This window comes from Grampus griseus, assembly GCF_964374135.1.
Source record: "Grampus griseus genome assembly, chromosome: 8".
In the NCBI taxonomy this organism is placed as follows: domain Eukaryota; kingdom Metazoa; phylum Chordata; class Mammalia; order Artiodactyla; family Delphinidae; genus Grampus; species Grampus griseus.
In genome coordinates, this window is record NC_139002.1 from 29,481,892 (window position 1) to 29,506,660 (window position 24,769).

General features: G+C 38.3%; 1 protein-coding gene across 2 annotated transcripts in view; it reads left to right on the forward strand.

Moving 5' to 3' along the window:
* Positions 1–24,769, forward strand: part of PDGFD (platelet derived growth factor D) — a 237,211-nt gene that overhangs the window by 163,288 nt on the left and 49,154 nt on the right. For both annotated transcript variants that reach the window (XM_082660646.1, XM_082660647.1), the window contains exon 3: positions 1,738–1,918. In XM_082660646.1, coding sequence (XP_082516772.1) covers positions 1,738–1,918 — 181 coding nt within the window. The remainder of the gene's footprint in view (positions 1–1,737; positions 1,919–24,769) is intronic.

Genomic DNA, 24,769 nt, shown 5'->3' on the forward strand with positions numbered 1-24,769 from the left:
GATGGTTTCTTTTCCAGACCCTTCATCAAATCAAGTTGCTCCTAAAAATTTATGGAGGGAGGTAGAGAAGTAAGAGGTAAAGGGGAGAGGAAGCAGGGAAAGAGGCAAATCAGAGACCTGCCTCAGGACCCTCCCTGAACCAAAATGGTGCTCTTTTGACTTCAGACCCAGAGTAAAAATTGTGCTGATGTCGTGTTTTTTTAAAAAACAAAAGTGACCTCTTGCATTATTAACAAAGTTTCAAGTATATTCTTGCTTTGTGCAATAAATATGATTCACATATATTGTATATAAAATGAAATGCAATTGATTTCCTCCCATTTGTTCCAAACCTCCTTGATGTTTACACTGTAATATTTTATTGCTTTAATAGCGATTCTTTCTTAGTGCTTTTCACTTTTCAACACCGTATATTAAGTAGTTAATTTACATAGCACCCAAGAGATATTCAGCTGGTAAAATTACATAAACCTTCTTATTTTGCTCATTAGGAAACTGAGGCAAAGGACATAAAGGCCTCACAAATCACTGTCAATGAAATTTAGTAACCATTTTATTATGCTCGCCGCCTCCTTAGATCACCCTGCCTGATCCAATGAGAGCTCTGAGGTGCGTGGGTAAGACCAGTAAAGTTGTATTGGATTTTCTTCATATTCAGACGTGTTGGTTCTCATGCTGATTCCTTTTGGCAGTCGTGACAGGAAAATATAAAATGGATATGAGACTTCTGCCACTGTTCACCTTGAATGCTCACCCTGAGTGCTTGTTTGCATTGTTACTTTAGCATCTGAAGTCATTTGAGGAGAGGTAGATTGGAGGAGTGAGATACTGATGCCCAGAACTGAAAGGCACAGAGTTCAGCTCTCAAGCAGAATGTTTTAAGATCTTGGGTGTCTGAAAATAGAATAAATGATCCCTAGAAGATGTCAGCTTTGTCACTGAAGTTTTCCTATTATGTGATGAAAAAGTGAGACGCTGTGGAGGGATTCTGAGGATCAAACGACTCTGTGGAATATCTAAAATGCCTCTCCTGTCTTCTTCAATCCCGGGATTCTGTGTTTCTCTGACTGGTGCCAGTGGTGAACCCATGGTCTTACCCTCATTTGCACATAGCCCAGATATTTCCAATATTGGCTACTGCACATCCTTCCTCAAAGTCATGTGTTTCCATTATGATAAATGTCATAGTTTATGATATCCTTCCAAAAGACAATTTCAAAAAAGAGAAAATAGTCTTTTATTTTACCATTTATTTTCTACAATGAGAGTGCTGATTTTATGTGCTGTATAGGTATAGATCATTTCCTTTCTTAAGGAAACACTGGATGTGGTAAATTAATTCAAAGTGGGAATTTGTTTAAAAACTTGATATAGTAAATATTTGGGTATATAATTAGAGCTACATATCCTAAAATATGACAATAGATTATACTTGTTAGTTTTTCCAGGAAAACCTTATGAGGCAGATGCTCAGAAAGTAGCCCATTTTGATTTTTGACGATTTAGGAAGAGTTATGGCTAAAAGTGTGTAAGGGTGTTTCCTCAGAATAGATTGTTGAAGTTTGAATTTGAGAAACCTAATCCAAAAACTAGTTTTCCTTCTAAAATATCTGTAGGTTATAATTTTCATTTCAGATGATAGGTCACGAGAAATCACATATGTTAGTTTCAATTTCTCAGTGAAAGCATGAATTTCAAAGTCTTCTTTAATCAAAGTTTATGTCAAATTGGTACTAGGTATGATTTTGTGGAAGTTGAAGATATATCTGAAACCAGCACCGTTATTAGAGGACGATGGTGTGGACACAAAGAAGTTCCTCCAAGGATAACATCAAGAACAAACCAGATTAAAATAACATTCAAGTCTGATGACTACTTTGTGGCTAAACCTGGATTCAAGATTTATTATTCTGTTGTGGTAAGTAGCTTAACTACCCTATGATTAAAAGCAGACACTGGTTACATGAAATATAGAGATCGTTTTCTGTGATTAAATTAAATGGTGTGAAAGTGAATGAACTGTGTTAATTGTCTATGGTATGCTTTGTCCCTGCCTTGTGGCCAAAATGTTAAAGTCTTCTTTAGTGAGAAATGCCATTTTAGCTCTATTAAGTCAATGCTTGGGCCCATGTATTTTGAAAGAAAGCCTATTGAATAGAAAAAGTAGAATAGTTTATGGTAAAGCATATACCATATTGCCTTTGATTCAACTGGAGCAAAATAAATATACAGCCAAATAGAAGGTAAGTGAGAATTGAACCTCTTGGTTTAAAAAATTGTCTACGTAACTCTAATCACAGAAGAGTCCCAATGATTTTAGTTTAAATTATGACTCAAATTTGGGAAGGGCCTATGTTATCATCATAGAGCCTCAGGGTTAGCAAGTATCTTAAAAATTGGAAGGTATAATTTAGGACCCAAGGTTTGATTTTTGTTTACTACACCCATGCTTATTTGTGGTCTCACCTCTACTTAAACACCTCAGCAGCCATTTCCAACTTTATATGGTTCTAACTATTAGAAGATCTTCAACCTCGTATTGCGGCATAATCTACCTTGTAGTTAAGTCTAGTTGTTGGGTCACACATGGTCGTGGGTCTTCTTTACTCAGTCATTCATTAGTAGAACAATATAAAGTTCCTTCTTATTGACAAATATTCTGATAGGTGTAGTAGATACAAAGGCAAGCAAGAAGACAGTGTTCTTGAACCTCCTGGAGCTGATAGTCTGGTGGAAATGACAATTAGAAGCCATAACAACTGAGAATGTTAATAAGACGGAAGTACTGGGTGTTACAGATGAAGCTCAGGGGGATATTGGGATAATTTTGCCTATACTTTACGTTTAGGATACATTAAATATCCCTGAATCCTTCAGTTGTTCATAGCATATTGCCTTTTGCTCTCCTGGCAACATCTTTAACTCTCATTCAGTTTATTGCTATCCCTTTTCAAAGTGTGGATGCCGAAACAGAACACAGTACTACAAATGGAGTCAATTTGGGTGTTTTTTTTTTCCTCTTATGAATTAAATTTAGAGTAGGAAAAATCTTGTTTTTTTTAATCTAATGTGGTTTCTTTTCTCTCTCTTTTTTTTTTTTTTTGCGTTATGATGAGTGGTTAAACACAAAGTGAATCCTACATTAGAATACTATAAATGAAAAAATAGCATGTGGTGATACTGGTTCCAGTTTTAATTTGAAAATAATCCATCAAGCATGATATACATTATTGCACACTCATGCAGTGCTGCTCAGCATTAAAGTGGAAGTGTGAACCTTTGGTTTCTACATTTCTTTGCTTTTAATGTGTTCAGTGATGCATCTGTTCTCAATTGTTCATGGACAAAGCAGGCTCAGCATGTTGGAATGGTGATGTGTCAGAATGGCTTAATGAAGGATCTTTTTTCCCCTTAACATATCAAGGCCTGTTAGTGCTCATGTGTATACTTTTTGTGAAGCTTTGGTTATGACTAAGTTAAATGGTCCATAAGTCAGTTAGAAACATCTTAACTCTAATACCATATCTTTAAGGCAAAATAACTCCTTTTTGTAGAAAAAGGCAGTGCAGGTGTGGATTTAGGGAAGAATGAATATTTTTGTTTGAGGTGCTTTGGGTTACAGTGCAGGCTCATCACTCATTTCCTAGCCAATGTTAAGTGGAATATTGGACAGCCTTTGTAGTATGGATGTAAACTGTTCAGCATGACTCCACTCACTTACTTATTCACCTCCACCAGTACATTCAATTGTGTTTTTAGAAATGATGGTAGTCAAAACTTTTTTGTTATACAGCCTCTTGGTCTGCATTCATTGCAAATAGTTCCAGGCTCTCTTTCCACTCCTAATTGGCTTCTGGCACTAAATATGATCAATTAGGACCAAAGTGCTTTGGTGGCTGAATTCCAAGAGGTAGAGTGAGCTTAACCTTCAGGTGTATATAAACTCTAGATCTGTGTGGCTTTTTGATAAACTCTTGCATTTGATTCTTATTCAACGGGGATCATTTATGCCTTGACCAATGTTTTGGAAAGGTCATTTTATTCATGTTTAAATTTTTCTTGGAGAAACTTTAAAGCAGAGTTTATGAACTCAAATGCTACAGAGCCCAGACTTAAAATTCATAGTGAGCCAGATATAAAATTAGAGAGACACAGTGGGATTAAAAATGGCAAATCCTGATGTATATAAGTCAAATCATTATGCTGTACACCTTATACAGTGCCATATGTCAATTATATCTCATAAAACTGGAAAAAACGGCAAGCATTCTTTAAGTGTATTTAAATAATGATTTTTTAAATGTTGTACAGGCCCACAAAGCCTGTAGAGTTTGGAGGCAGCTGTTTTGCAATCCCTCCTTTAAGGAATGGCAGGTGCTGGGGAAATTTGAGCAATAATTTCCGAGCAATCACAGTGCTCTTAGAAAATGGCAAGTAGCTATTTGGATAGGTAAAGACCACCCCCCTTCTCATCTCTATCTTTCTACCTCTCAGCCTTCCATCAAACATTTCTCTTCTTCCTACCTTAGTGACTCTCCAGTTGTACAAGGGCCTCCCCTGAGGCTGTAAGGTATAGGTGCCCAGGACCATAAAAGCCCATTACACTGGAATCACATCTACATGGTTCATGCTTATGACGTTTTTGGAATACCAAGTCTAGTGTACATTTTTAGTCAATTTTTCACTCCAGCAAAGTGTGGGAGACTGACTAATGGTTAACATCCTGATCACTTATTTTTGGTTAGCAATTATTCTTATATTACAATTTTGTTTGGTGTGCTTGGAATTCAATTGTCTACCTTTTTTTTACAGCATCTATCACAGTCTTTCCTAGGGCAAGTCAGCACAGCCATAGGGGACCAGAGCTTTGCTGTAAAGCACACTTTGGATCAAAGGAAATTTCCCCAGTTACTAATGGTGTGATATAGAATGGGTCTCTTACCTTTTGGTTTTACATCCATAAAAAGGGGATAATAATTGGGGTTGGTGTGAGATTTTAAATTAATAGCAAATACTTATCATAGCACCTAGGATATAGTGGAAGTGCTCAATAAATAATGGTGATAATGATCCTACCTTTACCATCACAAATTGTGTGTGTGTGCGTGTGTATGTGTGTATATATATATATATATATATATATATATATATATGTATTCCCTCTAGATAAATGGTAATGAACTATTTGAGGGTAGGACAAACATCCTGTGTGTATTCCACACAGTGCCTTATACATGGCTAGACAGTGTGTTTGTTGAATTGACTCTTCCTGAGAAAATATGATTCAATTTCATATTTCAATTTTTTGCTCTCCTACTCAGCTTTCTTTCCTAATTTCACTCAGCTGAGGAAGATAGATACCATCAGAGGGCATAATGAAGCAGAATGGATAATGTTATCAAATTGTTATCAAGATGTGTTTTTCTAAATAAATTAAGCTCTCCCATCTCAAATCTAGTTTATTGGGCAATGAATGGATGGATTGGATTGTTAGGAATCTTTTTTGGAAGACCATTAAGTAGTTTATTGGAAAGGTGTCCAGTTACAAGGCTCCCAATGGATGGTGTGCAAAGAAGTCAGCAAGCATGGGAATATGAATTTCAGCTCTGCTGCTCACTGGCTACAGGCTCAGTTTTCTCATCTGTAAGATGATGATAACACTGCATGACACACAATTAACTAGTTGTAGGATTAAATTAGATAATTTTGTAAGCCACCCTGCCTGGAACTTAGTAAATTACTCAAATATCTGCTGCTCTTACTGTTATTATTATCACTGGCATAATAATTAATATATAATCAGGTGATAAATGAACTTGGCAGTCCTGTACAAACAGCCCAGCTGTCAGTGTGTGTGTGCATACACATATACACACACGTCTGACCATAATTCACCTCCTTCATCCAAGGTAGAAGCATTTTATTGTATATTGTGACAAACATTTAAAAAGCCTTTTACTTGTGTGTGTGTTTAATGGAAAATACATTTTTTAATTCAAAAATTACTTATAAATTTTTTATTGAAATATATTGATAAATGATTTACAATATTGTGTTAAAATAAAAAATTAAATTATTTGAAAGCTATTCCCAAACTTTTTTGTTTTACTAACAAGCTCTAGTTTATTTCATAAGTTGAATTTACTAATACCCATTCTAAACACTTTCTAAAATAAAAAAGCAATTGTATCACCAATTTTTTAACTGTGTATCTCTGCAGTTTGAATTAACTTCAAGTGGCACAGTTAAGATTGCCATTGAGATTAAAACTCCACATGAATCATGTCTTTGCATTATAAATAATTTTTTTAAATAGAGGAAGAAAGGGAAGAGGATGGAAAAGAAGATAAGGATGCAAAGAGAAGGGAGGAATAAAACCAGTGAGTTAATAAATAAGATTCTCAGTTATAACAACTTTCACAGATTCTAATTTTGCTCACCTAAAACTTAACCAGTTGGTGAAACAAAAACAAAATAATGGTGGACAATTCATTATTATTCCCCTAAACTAATTCTCAAACAAAGCTAGAGAGTAAAGGACTTCATTCACTTTCTCTACAAAATGTGGAAATTCCATCTTTATTTGCATAGTCAGATAAAAATTGTTGAAGGTTTTGAATATCCATGGGTATTCTGACCACTTCAGCCAGGACTGTATATAGAGCCAAGGATAGTCAAGGTGAGGGTGGTAATCACAAAGCAGATTCTGTTTACCTCAGCTTCTACATTTTGGTATATCCTTCTGGAGGTTTGGTGATATGAGAGCTGTGGTATTATTTATTAAATGCCTACTGTGTGCTAGACCAAGCTCAGTCTAGGGTCCTGGAGATACAGCTATGAGGAGGATAGGCAGATCTCTGTCCTCATGATCTCATATGGTAGCAGAAGGAAGCAAACAATAAACATTTAAGTAAATAGGGAAGTAAGTACATACATACAAAGATAATTTTTTTGAAGTTCAATAAAAGCTAGAAAGAAGATAAAAGAGAACAGTGTGACGGAGAGTGACTGGAAAGGGATCCACTCCAATCAGAGAGTCAAGGAATATCTGTAGGTGTAAAATTTGAATTGATACCCAAAAAAGGAGCGGGAAACACCATGGGAAGCTATGGGAGAAGTGCTTTAAGGAAAAGAACAGCAAATGCTAAGCCCTGAAACAGAAAAGAGAAGACATCTTTGACAGTAATGACTCTTTTGGTGTCTTGGGATTCAGGCTACTGGAAGGAGGCAAACATAAGAGAGGGAAGTAGAAGAGTAGCTCATTGCTCTCTCAGCTAAGCATGAGAAAGAAGTTTTCTTATCCTCATCTCAGCCCATCTATTTTGGATGTTTCTCAAATCTTTCAGTACTTAGACCAGGTAAGGTAGCTAAAACCAGAGGGTGAGCTAGGGGCAGATACTAAGAGAGTGTCAACAAGATAACAAACAAAGTGTGGGGCAGAAAGAAAGCAAGGGGCATGGTCCAGGTCAGACAGGAGGATAGCATATGCATACTCCAAAAGCCCTAAGTAAATGTCATAGCAGTAGACTGCCAAGTTGGCAAGCCCAGGAGCTTCAATGGATATTGGTTGAAGCATTCATTCTTAAGGCCAGAGTCTCATTATTGCAGCATTTTATAGGCAAGGCTAGATAAGTGTTCTTATTTAAAACTTTACAAACGTTCTAAAATTTCACCAATTACAGAGATCATTTTGATCAACTAGGAGTCTCACTGGGAAGGTTAAGTGAATCAGTTATTTTAATCAGATTACCTTCCTAAAACCTGAATACATAATGAGAACTTTGATAGAGTTCTTGAGAGAGTAAAGAGCAAAATGTAATATAGTCCTAGAGCAAAGAATAATTTGACAAAGAATATGGCTAGGGTGCTTTCCTGGTGGCGCAGTGGTTGAGAATCTGCCTGCCGATGCAGGGGACACGGGTTCGTGCCCCGGCCCGGGAAGATCCCACATGCGGCGGAGCGGCTGGGCCCGTGAGCCGTGGCCGCTGAGCCTGCGCGTCCGGAGCCTGTGCTCCGCAAGGGGAGAGGCCACAGCAGTGAGAGGCCCGCGTACCGGAAAAAAAAAGAATATGGCTAGGTCCAGAAGCAAATGATAGTGTTGAGGAGAATAAAGGGGAAGTGGGCTCTCGCAGGTGGGGGTGGGTAGCGGAGATGAGGAGGTAGGTAAAAATAGGATTAAGGGAGCAGGAGGCGACAAGACAGTGAGATGGAATGAAATCCCATGATAATATGTTCCCCTGTGGAATTCAGGGCATTTTTGCTAGTTATGTATTCGTTTTAATGCATTATTCAACAGACTTTTTACTGGACACCTATTATGTTTCATGCACTTTGATAAATACTGGATATAGAGTAGTGAACAAAATGAGACAAGGTTCCTGCCCTCATAGAACTTGCAATTTGGTAGGCACAGTCCTGATGATGATGATGATGATGATAAATATATTATAAAATAATAATAGTCATAAATAATAGCATCTAACCCTTTGGGTTATTGTGAGGATTAAATATATGGGGCAATGTATGTGAAGTGTTTAATTCAGCACACAGCATATTGTAAATAATCAATCTACTGCTATTAAACCATGTATTTTGCCTGAAGACTGGTTGTAAGAAAAATATAGAACCTTAGAGGTCCAATGCCTAGGTCAACCCTCTTATTTTATAAGTGAGGCAGCAGACTCAGGTTGGGTAACTTTACCAGTGAAACAGTGAACACAGGTTGTGAGTTTGTCTGTGGTCACAGAGCTCACACATGTGTTATCCAATGAGATACGAAAGATGGGGACCCTCTCCAAAGAAAAATAAATATATCTAATTTTTGCATAAAATACCAGGGAAACCCACTGAATCTCATCTGTGATGTCCCTTAGATGCAGTTAAGAACCCCACACATATTGCCTCTGCATGTTCTCTGACTTTGGGAATGTTTTCTTCCATGTTGGCTAATCCTTTCCAATGTAAGCAATGTTTGAAATAGTACTTTACTACTGTAGTTAATTTTCCTCATAAAACCCATGTGCTAATCACATGAGCAGATGACTCCCCAGGTGCTAAGTAAACACATTTCCAACTTTGAGAGGGATGCTGTTTAATGGCACTTGGACAGTCCAGTATCCTGTTTATCTAGTATTACATTATATGGACTTGCCACAAGTAAACTTTTATCCTTGAGAACCAGAAAGACGCAGTGATATTAAATAACTGGGCCTCTTTATGCACATACCACTTGCTCTCTATAACTGTGCTTTTTGATGTACTAATATTTTGGTAGATGAAGAAAGTGAGAAAGATGAAGAAGGAAAAAGCTATTCGACTATATTAGAAAGTGGCTTGCGTATTAAAGATATGCCTAAAACAGCAGTATTTCTTTCTTAAAAAGCTATGGAGAAGTGAATCTCAGTAAAAAATATCTCTGCTTAATGTTCACTTATAAATTCAACAGATACTTCTGAGAACTTACTTTGGATAATAAAAAGAAAATGATATTCCTGTGACGGAGAAAGGCACACAATTGTAAAGCACTGTGAATTACAGTGATGAAATGTGCATGGAATATTCTGAGCACACAAGGAGGAGGAACACGTAAGGGATGCTGTGTTCCTCACAAAGATGGGGCTTGCTTGTGTAAGGAAAGATAAAAAAGTATTTTTTTCCTCTACCCTCCTAGGTTCTGTCTCGAACTCTGCAGCTTAGACTGGCAAAAAACAGGTTAAGGAGAGAAAAGCACACAGATCATTAACACATGCATATCATACACATGGGAGCACTCAGTGATGAGTAACTCAGAGTGGTGGTTGGAACTTGGGCTTATATAACATTTTAACCAAAGGACAACACATTTTTAGAGAAGTGACAAGACAAAGGAAAAGGACTTTTAAGTTTCTAGGGCAGCCAATTGTGGGAAGGTAAATATATGGGAGAATAAATGGAAGCGAAGGACTAGTGAGTAAAGTTTGTTATGTGGATTCCTCTGGTGCCTCTCTAGGTTGATAAGGGTTCAGAGTTGTCTCTGGTGAAGGGATGGGGGACAACTTTTGCAAATTTATGTGCTTCTAGGCATGTAGCGGGAGGACAGAGAACTTTTCCTGAGCCTGCTTCTTTTCAATTGCCTTCAGCTCAAAATAATTCTTATGCGAAAGTGGCATATTTTGGGGTGGCATATTCCACTACCATTCACTGGACTGGGTCATGGAGGGAATAGCACCTCGAGAAGGGAGTGTTGCCTAAACAAAGGCACAAAGTCAGAAAAGCAAGGCATTTCGGAATATTCTGATGAATTAATCCAAAGTGTTGCAGGTTGAGGGTGCTAACCACTTACTATCCTTTCTTTATTCTTGCCAGTAGGAAAGAGATACAAGAAGCCAAAAGATGATCAAAGTAGCAACTTTATTAATATTGGTCCATGAAATGCCAAATCTCAGGACTTTCTTGTAAAACTAGAGTAGAGAATTTGGCTGTGACCCAAAGCCAAAGTATGGTTGTCCCAGTACTGTGATGCAAATTCAGAACAAAGGATTCTTTTCAAGGGGTCTAGGGGATACACTTACATGCCCCTTGCACTGCATAGAAGGTCACAAATAGTCACAAACAGGTGGGAGAGCTGTTGAGGACAGGATGGCCAACTCCAATCTCAGCTGTGCTTAGCAGATGGACCCAGGGAGTGAGGAAGAGCTGAGACCCTTCCCAATGGTTGGTGTCAGAAGCAGGCAACCCAAGAGAGACATGGGGAAAGGGGATGGGGATGAGGAATGGAGAGAAGATGGAAGAAGTGATAAAGGGAAGAAATTCATGAAGGGAAAAAAAAATGTCTGTTGATATATCCATATCTGAGGGCTGAGGCAGGAATATGGAAAAAAAGTGTTTCTCCTCCAGAAGAGCAAAGAAAGATCTTTGTGCCCCTGAAGAATCCAAGACCACAGTGATTTTTATGCTTTTTTCAGTCAGTCATCTTTGGTTACAGTCCTTGGGGAGTCAATACTACCCACCTCTGGTCCTAAGGAGAGCTAGGTGACCCACTCCATCTACATAAGGATCAGCCATTCTGACTGGGAAATTGAAGATCCCTGGAACTTTGGGAAAACTCTAGTCTTCTCTCCCAGGTGAACGAAGGAATGAGAAATCAATCATACAGACAGGACTCATCTAGCCTTGAAAATAACTCTAATGTTCCCTTTATCAGTGGGAGCGTGACAAATTAAGGCTGACCCCCATTCAACATTGCTTCTTTCACCTGTGAGAAAATTGAGCTACATAGTCAAAATGACTCTTCCCTTATTTCGAAATTGAAAATAAGAGCCAGACAGGAAAAAAAAAAAAATTAAAAAGAGAGATTGAAAAGGCATGAAAAAAGAGAGATACATGAATAAATAATCAGGTTGCTTCTTGGCTGGGCCTTGCTAACCACTTCCTGATTGGTCTCCTATCTCCTGTCTCCCTACTTTTGGTCTCTCCTGCACATGGTTGCCAGCTGAAGTAGAGCTGTAATCAAATCATTTTCCAGCTGAAAACTTGTGAATGATTTTCAGTTTCCTGTGGAGTAATGTGTAGATGCCTCACTTGGGTACTGAGAGCCTTCCATGTTCTGATCCCGCTAATATTCTAGCTTCAGTTCTCCCATCTCCCTCCACAGATTGTTCAGTCCAGGCCAACAGCATTATGCCCTGATGGCCCAACTACTTCATGATTTTCCCCCTCTTATCTCTGACAGTTAACTTTTGGATGTATATTTCCTCAAGAATCCAAGCCCTCCTCCCTCTGTCAAAGACATACTCATGTCAAATATACCACTTGTTCTTAGCTCCTCAAGCACAAATGCTCTTTCCCTTTGTCAGGCACCCACATTGCTATTATCGACATTTGTTTTTTCAAAGAAAAAGTAATGTATACATATACCAGACATTTTTGAAAATACATAGAAAAGTAAGAAAACCACCCATAGCTCCCATCATTCAAGTACAACCACTAAGAATATTTTGGACCATTCTTTCCAGCCATTTTTTAACCCATGGAAACCTATTTATAGGTCTCACTGTCTCCATTAGCGTGAAAGCTCCATGAGGGTTGGGAGTGCCTTATTCCTAAGGTCTATCACAGGGCATTGTGTACTAAGTAGGTCTTAACATTAACTGAGCTGAACCAACAAGTAAGTATTCATTGAGTACCTGTAATGCATCTGACAGTTTGGAGTAAAAGCAATATATAAAAGCAATCCCCAGTGAGGTATAAAGAGACCGTTGACTATGTTTTTCTAGACTTAGGATCAGCAAGACTTTCTCCCTCTCACTCTAATGTTACAGTCATATCAACATACCAGTGGCCCTCAGTTGCTTTGGTCACTGGGCATTGGAAGGGGTGGGGGTGAGAGTGGAGGAGTGGGGGCCATTGTCGGGGTCAAATGTCAGGAAAACTGTGGAATGGAACCAGGCATCCTGTTTGCAAACTCTGCCTCCACTACATTTTAATCTCAAGGAGCATATAATTGTGTCAGTAACAGCCTGACCTCAGCAGTTCTTACATCAGACTGTGTAATAGTGACATCATAGCAAACATGGTTCAGATCCTCTATTAATGCAGCTGCTGAGCTGCCCTTCCTCATGAAGAATGTTGGCAGCCTTGAAAGACTCAAGTCTTCTTATTAATTGTACAAAGGTGTTTGAGGTCCTGATGTCTGTCACTCCAAGGGTCTTTGCTGAGGCCCCAGGAGCTGTCCAGGTTTTTAAGATACTCCAGAGCTATTTGTTTGTTTTGAGGTTTTCTGTACAGGATAAAGGGTATATGAGTCAGAAACACTCAAATTCAAATCACTGTATTGTCTATGAGACTTAGGACATATCAGTTAAACTGACCAAGCTGGTCTTTCTCCATTTGTAAAATGGGAAGGATCCACCTGCATCATAAATTTGCTTGAGGATCACCTTTAAAATATATGGGTTTGATAAATATACTATACACAACAGATGGAACTATTATTATTACTGTTACCATCTAAATGTCTTTGGAGAATTAGAATCAACTTAGGTATATCCAAGGTCCTTTAAGAGATTTTGTGTCTTAGTTCATCTGGGCTGCCATAACGGAATACTGTAGTCTGGGTGGCTTATAAACAACCGAAATTTATTTTTCACAGTTTTGGAGGCTGGGAAGTCTAAGTTCATGGCACCAGCAGACCCATTGTCTGGTGAGGGCCTGCTTTCTGGTTCAGAGACAGCCCTCTTTTTGTGATAACCTCACATTGCAAAAGGGGCCAGGGAACTCTCTGGGGCCTCTTTTATGAGAACACTAATCCCATTCATGAGATCTCCACCTTCATGACCTAATCACCTCCCAAGGGCCCACTTCCTAAAACTATCACATTGAGGATTAAGTTGCAACATACCAATTTTGGGGGGACACAACAGTGGGTCTTTAGCATGTTGGAACCAGATGAACACTGGGGAGATCTAGGGACTTGGAGTAAGGTCAGGCCTAGGAACAGTTATGCAGTATGATTCTGATTCCCAGCTAAACCCACAGATTTAGGCAGATTTGGGAGAAGAGAAAGGCAAAACCTCTTAATACCTCTATTCTGCTATGCTACATTAGATGTATACTCTCTTCATCCCTTTTGAACTATTCATGAAAATATAGTTGAACTATATATTTGAACTATACATTTAATATGAAGATTCTAATTTTACCAGTATATTTGTATTTTAAAAGTTCCTTGATGTCACTCCTACAGAAAGACATTCATTCCTCATCTACAAAATACTTTGCAAATAGCCCCTTTGGCTCAAAGGCAAGCCAGGTCTCTGAAGTATATAGTTGTTCAAGCTATGAATACTCAATGTCATCTTCTGGCATTTTTTTTTTTCTGAAGTGCTAAAACCAGCTATTTTTACAAGGAGAAAAAGACACTACCCCCCCCCCCCCAGTATTTTAATCTCTGAAATAAATATCTCTATAACAGATAACAAGGAAATATGAATTTGAAATAGAAACATTTCTTTTAGGCATGGAGGATAACCTAGATAGGGAAGGGTTTTTTTAATCATTAAAGAATAGAAATATGAATACAAAATCTTAACCAAGAAATCAGTCCTAAAGAAAAATCAGTTATAAAGGCAGAGCTCTAAATTAAAATTTCAGACCACTACCTCATTTTGATTTAATGGTACAATTAGTTAGAATACACGACTATCAATAATCTGTTTTCTTCTGTGCCTTTTGTAAGAACTTCCCTTGGATAACAAAAACATATGCTATTTATCAATATGAAAATAAAATGATGTTTCTAAGTCCCGTTGTGGACAGAATGGCAAAGCAGATCTAAGTTTTTGTGTCTCCAGTTTCCTTTTGGAATCTTCTAAAACCCTAATCCACTCCATCTCACCCCACCTCTGCCGAAATGTTTTTTTCCTCACAAATCAAAATGGCCAGCAGATCTTTCATGAAGACCAAGCTGTAAATTAATTCTCTAATTAATTCAGCCTCTCATTCATTCTACATGTATTTTTGTGGATCTCCATCCCTATGTCAATTTCCAATTCCTGGGGATACAAATAAGATGGGAAACCTGCCCTCAAGACAGTAAAGTTAAGCAGACCTGCTGTGATCAGCAGATAACAGAAACACAAACTGAGAGGTTGTGGGAGGGGATAAGAGAGAAAGTAATTGTGTCTGAGGGAAAGAGAAGATGGTCAGGAAATGAGTCACAGAGGAAGCAGTAGCTGACCCAAGGAAAAGGTAGGGAATCATTCAATCCAAGCAGAGGGAACAAAAAAGCTGACTGATGACAGCTTTAAAGTCTTACTCATTCCAAGTTATTTGCATGTAAAAGTGATAAATCCTAAAGGTAAAAGGAAGAAAATTGACCAAAAGCATTTCAGGCTTAAACCATAGAGTATAATTCAGACAGCACGAAGCATCACAGTTCCAAGAAAATGATTCTTAATCAAGTGTTTGCAGTAGAACTATCTAAAGCTTTTTTTTTTTTTAAACCATAGGTGCCCAGAATTTACCCCAGACTTAATGAATCAAGGGCCTGCAAAACTATTTTTAAAAGCTCCTCAACTGATTCTAATATGCTGCCCTGATAAAAACTATTTCCTTTGATAAGAATTCTTAATTTATAAGCAGAGCCCCAGAATTTACACTATTCTTTAAGGACACCATCCTCAGCTTCGCGTCTGCTACTCAGTTTTACCATGACAAGCCTTAATTGTATGGTGTCTGTTGCTTACTCCCATCACTTAGTATGGTGGCAGTTACTCAGTAAATGTTCCTGAGTGAATTAATGTTCTGTAAGCTTCCAGAAGTCATCGTGAACATTTCTAAAACACGTGCTATGTACCAAGCACATAGTAGGATTAAATGAGATGAGATATGGAAAAGCCCTTTGTAAAATGTAAACACACCACATAGTTTCCAGATATTGTAACAAACTACTGAGTGTGCTTCTTAATTTCATTAAAAAGCTGGATAGGCTGAATTCACACTTTTACATCAATGTACATATATTTAAGTCCCATGAAAAGAGACCTCTTAATTAATTAGTTTTCTTAATTGCACACTACCTTCACATCAAACAGCAAGCTGGTTCATATCTTCCATTAGTCCATTTTCTGTGTGGAAGCTTTAGAAGAGGCGGGTACAGTGGCCACTTTCAAAGACAGTGTTCATGTTGTGATCCGCTCATGGAAAAAGAAAGCCAAGAAGCTTTCTTACCTCATTCACACCATCCCCACACGTGGCCCATTCTCTTCTCTCAGTACACTAGATTGTATTTTGAAGGCACTATTGTTCTGACCTTCAGTTAAGAGAAAATTTCTTCAATTTTGCTATCTAAAAATAGTTTGCTAAGACAGAGGAAATACACCTAACAGTGACTGTTTGCTTAGCTGTTAACAATGAGAATGACACTTTTTTTTTTGCATTTTTGAGTGTTTTATTTATATCAAATTGGATAAAATGTGTGTATTTCTCAGACAGAAAAGACATGTCGAGGTAGAAATGTACCTTTCAACTATTCATGGGTACACAAGTACACTGGGGAGATTGTAAAAGTGCAGATTGTGATTCAGTAGGTCTGGTAGGCCTGAGTTCTATTTTTTTTTGGGGGGGGGCGTTTTGAGTAATTTTTATTTAAAATTTTATTTCCTTGTATCTTTTTTTTTACTTCTTTATTAGAATATAATTGCTTTACAATGGTGTGTTAGTTTCTGCTTTATAACAAAGTGAATCAGTTATACATATACATATGTTCCCATATCTCTTCCCTCTTGCGTCTCCCTCCCTCCCACCCTCCCTATCCCACCCCTCCAGGTGGTCACAAAGCACTGAGCTGATCTCCCTGTGCTATGCGGCTGCTTCCCACTAGCTATCTACCTTACATTTGGTAGTGTATATATGTCCATGCCTCTCTATCGCTTTGTCACAGCTTATGATAAGGGTACCGGTGGAAACTGTAGCACTTGCGTCTCCCCATCCTCCCCTGGGCTGTGGAGTGCCTTGACTTTGTTTTCAGCGCACTTACTATACAGTATCAGCCTTCTTTTCCCTGTTCTAATAATTCTATAACCTCTACTTTAATTTCTATAAACTCTGCTTCTCAACACATTCCAGTTTGAATGACTACTTCCTCACCTTATTGTTTAGACTGGTGGTCTCAGTAACCAACCATATTTTTAAAGGAAAATAAAAATCTCTATACACAGTTCTTTTGGGTATATTGAGACCCAATTTCCAACATGGGGTGGAGGGTTCCCCACACCAGCAAACAATTCTCGGGCACCAGCAGGGTATCCAAGAATTCAACTCAGTTCTGATACTATCTACCTAGAGATAGCGTCAGATTCCACAGGTTAAGGGCTCAGTCCCACAAAACTGTCCTCCCCCACTCCTCCCCAACAAAATGCAGATTGTTCACCTGTGCTTCTGACAGACTGGCTGTAAATCACAGGTTCCTGGGGTTTGATTAATTTGTTTGAGCAGCTCACAGAACTCAGAAACATTTTACTTACTGGATCACTGGTTTATTATAAAAGCATATAACTCAGGAACAGCCAAACGGAGGAGATGCATAAGGCAAGGTACTTGGGAAGGGGCACAGAGCTTCCTTGCCCTGTTCCAATGTACCACTCTCCCTACCTCTCCATGTGTTCACCAGCCCAGAAGGTCTTTGAACCCTGTCCTTTTGAGTTTTTATAGAGGCTTCATTACATAGTCATGATTGATTGAACCTTTGGCCATTAGCAATTGATTCCACCTCCAGCCCCTTTCCCTCCCTGGGGGTCAGAGGGTGGTCTCCTGGTGACCAGGCCCCATCCTTAGGTGTGGTCCATAAGTCACCTTTTTAACATAACAGAAGACTTACCTTTATCACTGTCAACACTTAGGAAATAGGTTTAGGAGCTGTGAGCCAGGAACTGTGGACAAAGAGCAAATGTACATGAGAAATGTATTTTGCTCATCACAATATCACAACAATATATCCCATTATCCTCAAATACATAATAAGTGATAATTGGCCCTCCCATTCCTGCCCTGATTTTATAGGTGAAGCGACTGCCAATAGAGTTCATTTCTAGACATACTTGTTATATTTGAATGAAAATGTAATCAAAGTAGAACAAAGTAATACATATATTATTTGATTCATCTATGTATACTCATATACTATAATTACCAAGAAGGATTTGAAGCAGCTGATTCAACAAATGATTATGGAGAACCTGCTGTATGCTTGGTACTGTGGGGGATTCAGGGGACCTAGTCCAGTTTTGGAAGGAAAAACAATATTTGACAGTGTTATCAGTTAGGATGGAATAAGGGTTATGAAAGAAGTGCAGAAAAGTGCTATATGGTCACTCATGGGTAACAGAATTCAATCTGTTGTTGGAGGTGGCAGTAAGTCAGGAGAGAGGAGCACTGCTTCACGGAACTCGGATGTCCCACCACTTGTAGCCCCTATCCTGTCCTGGAGCACTTTGGACAGTAGAAGAAAATACTGGGAATGAGGTTATAGGCATTGTGTTTTCTGTTTGCACTTGGAAAAGTGCTCAGATTTTTCTTCATTAATGAGCAACTCCCTTTTTACCTCCCTAATGCCTTAGTATCTTTCTCTATAAGCCCTTTTTTTTCCCTCTCTTTTTCTGTTGGTCTGGATATAGCTACCATAATCTCTTCCCTGGGCAATACTCAAAAATCTCTTTCCCCCCTTGTTTCTCTGCCTGTCAGGATTGTCATTGAACCCCTTTTCCCCATAGCAACCAAGAGATCTTTCCAAGACTCAAACCCAAACAAATCTGCCACTCCTCTTTTTAAAACCCTTCAGTGGCTCCCCATTTTCTGTGATGAAATCCAAACCCTAGCACGGAGACAGAGCATTTTGTGGTTTGTCTCTGCCTGCTCCTTAGCTTTGTCCTTCACCCTGGCTCATCTCTCATCCTGTCTCCAGCCATCCTAAGCATAATATTGTTCTAGGAATAGTTATGACATGTTCACAGTGTCTGCAAGTTAATTTATGCTTCCTTTGCTTAGAGGAGGCTCCATAAAGTCCCTGGAATTTGAATGCAGACTCTGCTGCTTACTCAGTATAGGACCATCAATGAGGCTTTCAGCTCTCCAAGCCTGAGGTTTCTCACAAAGTGCAAATAGTGAGTTGTGGAGTCCTTGTCAAGACCAGAGATAGTATGTCCTGGTGCAGAGGTTGACACATAGTAGGTGTGCAGGATTATCACCTACTTCTGATCTTTCAAAGCTCCTTTCCAAGCATCACCTCTTGAGTTGGGCCTCTCCTCACTTCCACTTGTGTGTGCCACACTTGCGTTCTTTTACGATGCATCTATAACAATTTATGACACTTTTTAGATGTTAGTCTAGCCCTAAAATTTCATGAAGGCAATGGTCCTGTCTTAATGATTTCTTTAGGCCAAACCATTGGCAAAATTCCTTGCATATATTGTTGCCAGACTTTTGTAAAAGTTTCTTTTGATATTGGCCAGTTCATTGAAACTCAACAGACAAAAACTGGAAGCATCCCCATGTTGCAGTTGAGAATGCTATATCCATGAAATGGAAGTGTACCCACATTTATACTGCTAGATGGTAGACTTCTCACTATAAGTATATATATGTTTTAACATGTATTAATATTTGCACCATCTCACTCCAGCTCCCATTACTGGCTCGTAGAATTAGATGTGAAGTTATCACTAGCACATTCTCAATAAGGGAGTAAGGGTGCCTCTTCTCAGCGAGGCTATGTATTAGCCTATCTATACCTATTTTTGAGTTTTCGCAAAGCTGAGCTTCACAGTCTCGTTCCCTGATGCCATGTGGTGAGGATATTTCCTGCTGTTTTTGGCAACCAATTCCTATCCAGTCTTCTTGCAACTAACTGCCTTCTCCATAGAACCTTGGAAACATACAAGAGGAAGAATAAAAAGGCAAGTGAGTCAAGGGGCTCCTCCTACCCTTTGCCACTTTGCTATAGCCCTTGTTCTCAGCCAGTGGTGATTTTGGCCTCTCCTCCCCCACCACCCCGAGATAGTGGACAATTTCTAGAATCAATTTTGGTTGTCACAAGGGGACTGGGGGAGGGGGGATCCACTGGCATCTAGTAGGTAAAGACCAGGAATGCTTATCAGTGTTCTACAGTATAGAGGTCACCTCCTTCCTCAGCCCCAGCAAAGAATTATCCAACCCGAAGTGTCAGTAGTTCTGAGTTTGAGAAGCCCTGCTCAAAGCCATTTGTACACATTTTAGTGCCCAAAGTTACCCTTGAGATTTCCTGGAGTATTTTGGAGATAGGGGTTTGAGGAGAAATGGGAGCAACAGAGGACCCATTAGGACTTAAAGGAGAAGGTCGGAAGGGGCAGGATTATGTATGTAACAGAAAACAGAGGGAAATTTGCACAAATCACAACCTCCTATCACCATTTCTTCACTTGTGTGACCCTCTCTCAAGCTTCACTTGTCAGTGTGCTTAATGCTGTGTGTTCATGCTGTGAGGATTCCCAGTGGGCAATCTGACATTGATATAATTAACAAAGTAGCTGGAGGTATGGTAAATATTACAACTATATTGTTGCTATACTGTGAAGTAAGAAACAACTTTATAGTGGGAGAATTCCTTAATAGGTTTAAATGGATCTAGTACATGAGATGGAATATTAACACAAAGAAAACATCCTAGGTTCTTATTACTTTTGCTGTTCTTTTAAATTTACAATAAATTCTTACCTAACCAGGTACTTTATGTTGTAAAATATGTTGCATATCCAAGATTAGTATAAATGATTAAGCAACTATTTTCAATGTACAAAAAGTATCAAATATTTCTACTCTTTATATTCATTGTCTTTAATCCATTCCTCATCAATTAAATGCCCATGAGCAAAAGAATTGGGGTTCAATACAATATGCAAAAGTTACATATTTAATTTATGAATGATTAAAAGAGAAAATTTCTATTATGGGATTTATAGGGATTTATTTCTATTATGGGATTTATTTTATTTATAAAATACAAATATTTCTTTCCGCTGTCTCATTATCTTTCAGAGGCTACAAGTTTAGGATTAGATGTATACATTTTGAGATGCATTATAAAATGGATTAACATTCCAACTGTCTTTGTTGCTTTTTCCTCAGAGCACTTTCCTGATAGAGAGCTCAGGATATTAACGACAAATGTGATTTTCATAAAGTATAGTCCAGGCAAACCAAAGGGTTTACAAACTAGAGGCCTTTTAGGGAAATAAAAAAGATATTGAAATAATAAACATAAAACTAAAGCTATGATATGAATATATTCACAATAGAAGACAGATGCTCAGTGAAAAACACATAACACTGCTAAAAGCAGAAATGGAACGCTCTTGTGGGTCATTCATTATACTCTCCATTACATCAGTGGGGTTGATTTCTTTCCAAAGGTATGTCTTTGAATACTTTGTCCACTCTGGTGTGAAATGACTTACAGGATGGCTTTTCTACTACTTCCATTGTGAGGCCATTTCACAATTTAATAGATATCACTGCTGGGAAAACTTTGTAGATACGGAGGCTACATTTTCTGTTATACAATTTCATGCTCTGACTTCTAGTTATTGCCCTCAGGGAACATCGTAAACAGTTCTTTCCCTTCATGGTGACACATTTTGGATTCTTGGAAATTTGTATCATACCCCTAAGTCATTGTCTTAAATATTTTATATGTAATGGACATCAAGTACTTAATTCCTCTGTTGGTGAACAATATAGTTAGTTTTTGTAATCTTGTCTCATAAGTCATTTTTCTCAGCCTGTTAATCAGTCAGCTCTTCTCTAAATCCCAAGAAGTTTGGCAACATCTTATACTAAAGTACTTGCAAAATGATTTGGTAATCTGATTCCATTTTACCAATGCACTGCACAGATCAACAATTGATTCCTAGTTTCAGACTGGAGTGCTCTTGTGTTTTGACAACTTTGCAATATCTTAACAGTTCCCTCCATAGCTTTTTTTCACTTACTATATTTCATAGAACTTTCTCCACTGAAATCTTAGGTAAAGTAGTTCCACTTCTAGATTCAGTGACACCAAAGGAGTCCTAACAGTTTTTTTTTAATTAAAACTCAGTTACTCTCTACTATGTATGATATAATGTAATAGCCACTTTGCAGCAATTGTTAATAGAGAAATAATTTCACAAATTTCTATGTTCTTTCAGCTCTGAGATAATCTGTATCTCATGTAATATCAACATTTCCATATAAAGAATGTCTAGGGGCTTCCCTGGTGGCGCAGTGGTTGAGAGTCCGCCTGCCGATGCAGGGGACACGGGTTCGTGCCCTGGTCCGGGAGGATCCCACATGCTGCGGAGCGGCTGGGCCCATGCGCCATGGCAGCTGAGCCTGCGCGTCCGGAGCCTGTGCTCCGCAACGGGAGAGGCCACAGCAGTGAGAGGCCCAAGTACCGAAAAAAAAAAAAAAAAAAAAAAAGACTGTCTAAAATATGTTACAAAATCTGCCCCCACAAAGACCCTATACATGTACATTATGCAAGTTATTCGAGTCACTGAGGGACCTTTGTCAGGTTAATAATTTACTCCCTATGAAATGCATAGTGTACATAGCACAGCCATCTTTTCTGTTTCTTTCAAATTGATTACACATGTTCATCTATGTTGGGAAGATGATCTACTTTCTTTTAAATTTCTAAGGTTTTCTTTTTAATATTAAATGTTTCACATCCTATAAGATGGTCTTTCCTTTTCACAATATTCAAGTTTAGAGTTCTCCAGTTCCAGAATTAACATTATTATGAAAACCACTGTTGTTGTTTTGTCTGAGTATTTTGTTGCTATCAGAATCTACATTTTTCACCTTAAAATAAATCAAATGTGGGTAGTGAATAAATTTTAAAAGATTTTGACCCTGTTCACAGAGTTGAATCTACGAGAATCTTTGTAATATCTTGAACTTCAGTACTAAAATCCCCTGAATAAGAGCTCAGATATCAAAGGACAGAAATATAGAGAAAATATTTTTTTCACAGTGCCCTTAAAACACTCCACCTTCATAGTATTTATGTTAAGGACAATACCTCAATAGTTTAACAAGAAGAAGAACACTTTTGGAGCTAACACTAAGTGTCAACAGCTGTCTCACTGGCAAAAGGTGGCTTTATAGAATATTTAGTTGTCACACATTTTAAAATGTTTAAGAATAGAAATAATCATTAACCCATAAGCCAATCTTTAACTTTAAGCCACCTTTATGAATAAAGGTAGCTTAAAAATGAATTGGCCACCTGAAAACATGGTCTTTAAACTTAATAATTAAATTCCCAGCTGATAGATAATGGATCCTCATTAAGAATCTGAGAAGGACATGTGTCACATTATGCCCTAAAAGCCCAGCTATTCTTTGAGTCTTTGTTGAGAAACTAATATGTCCTAGGCACTATACTGGCTACTGTGGAATCATGAAGGTCAACAAAAAGTACACTGTAAAAATCTTTGTATACTCTGGGAACACAGAGGTGGGAGCATCTGCATCAGAACTAATGATGCTTCTCAAAGGGAGTGATTCAATTTGTGTTCTAAATGATGAGGTGAGATTAGCTAAATGGGAAAGAGTTGGGAGGACTTTCCAGGCAAAGGGAACACCTCTTCAAATTTGAGAAGGCTGATAAAGCATGAAATAATTCTGAAACCTTGGGGAAATATGAGTGACTGGCTAGAAAAGTTGGAGAAGATGACAGGAACCAAATCATGAAGGTTTTGATGTACTCATCAAAGGACTGCAAGCTGTTCAGAAACTCTGAGGCATTTGGGCCTTGGAAGTTACATAGATAGTATAGCACTTTTTGTTTTGATTTTACATGTGAAGACCAATATGGTAGGTCAGTGGAGGACAGATTGCAGTTGGGCAAGAATGGAGAAAGACTAGTTAGGAGGCTCTCATAGTCATCAAGGAGAGTTATGATAAACTTTTAAATTAAAGCAGAGACTAGAAAACATGGTTTTGAAGGATTAAGAAAGTATAATCTGAAGGATCTAGTGACCAATTGGGGAATATTTCAGCATGACTCCTAAATGTGTGATGTACACAATTAAGTGAAGGTGGTTGTATTTTTCTAGGAAAGGAAACACAGGAAGATGAGCAGGTTTTGTGGAAAAACTGATGAGTACCATTTTGGACATGTTGAGTTTATGGAGATTATGGGCTATCCAATGGGAGGTGGCCAGAAGGAATTTGGCAAAATGATCTGATATCAACAAAGATTTCTTGGCCTAGGATACAGAGTCAGGCATCATTCATGTATAAATTATTGTTAAAACCAAGTCAAGTAAAGGCTAGAAAGGGTGCATTGAGAACTCAGAAGCTTTTAAAAATATTAATAAGAGTCTTTTTATCAGAGTGAGTGATGGAGCAAGAATCAGGCTGCCATGAGATGAAGAGTGAATCAAATTTGCAGTAAACAAAAAGGGTAAACTACTATTTCAACAAGTTTAAGTGTAAAGGGACACAGATTTAAAGAAATGATACCCAGAAAGGTTAGATGAAGGAAATAGCTCTTTAACTGATAAAGAGACTCAAACATTTTTTATAGGTTATATAGGACAGGGAAGTAGAGAAAAGGTTAAAGATACATGAGAAAGAAAGACAACATAGTGTGGTGGGTTTGTAATTTTTCTCAAGCAGATATCCAGGTGAAGAATGATTGGATCGCTCTAGAGAAGGGCTTTTTCAGGGTGGGTACCCAAGGACAGGTAGGTGGTAAGGGAGTATTGATAAGAGAGGACTTGAAGTGATGGATTATGAGGTCTCTAAGATCAATAGGAGACTGATAACTTAGAGGAACATGGAAGTATTAAGTGAATGAAGAGAGAGAGATAGCAGCAAGTAATACAAGGGCTTGCAAGGATATGGAAGGTATGGCCGCAGAGTGCACTGTGCATTTCAGATTTCAGATGAAGAGGGAGTGGCTGAAGTGAGGGTATATTAGAAGGGACACTAGAGTTGAGAGTGAAGGGTATTTTCTCTATGCTATCTGCATGGACACTGACATCATCCAGGATGATGGTAACGAAGTAGAGAGAAACACCAGAACACAGATGCAGTGGTCCTTAGTAAATATGGGGAAGTGACTAGAACTTTAATGGAAGCAGCAATATGTAGAGAGCAAGCAGGGAATAATAGGTGAGTGGTTGTGTTTCAGAGGAGGTGATTATAAGTTTACTTATATATGCCTACCATGTCTTTAAAAGAATATGTAAGAAACATAATGTTGATT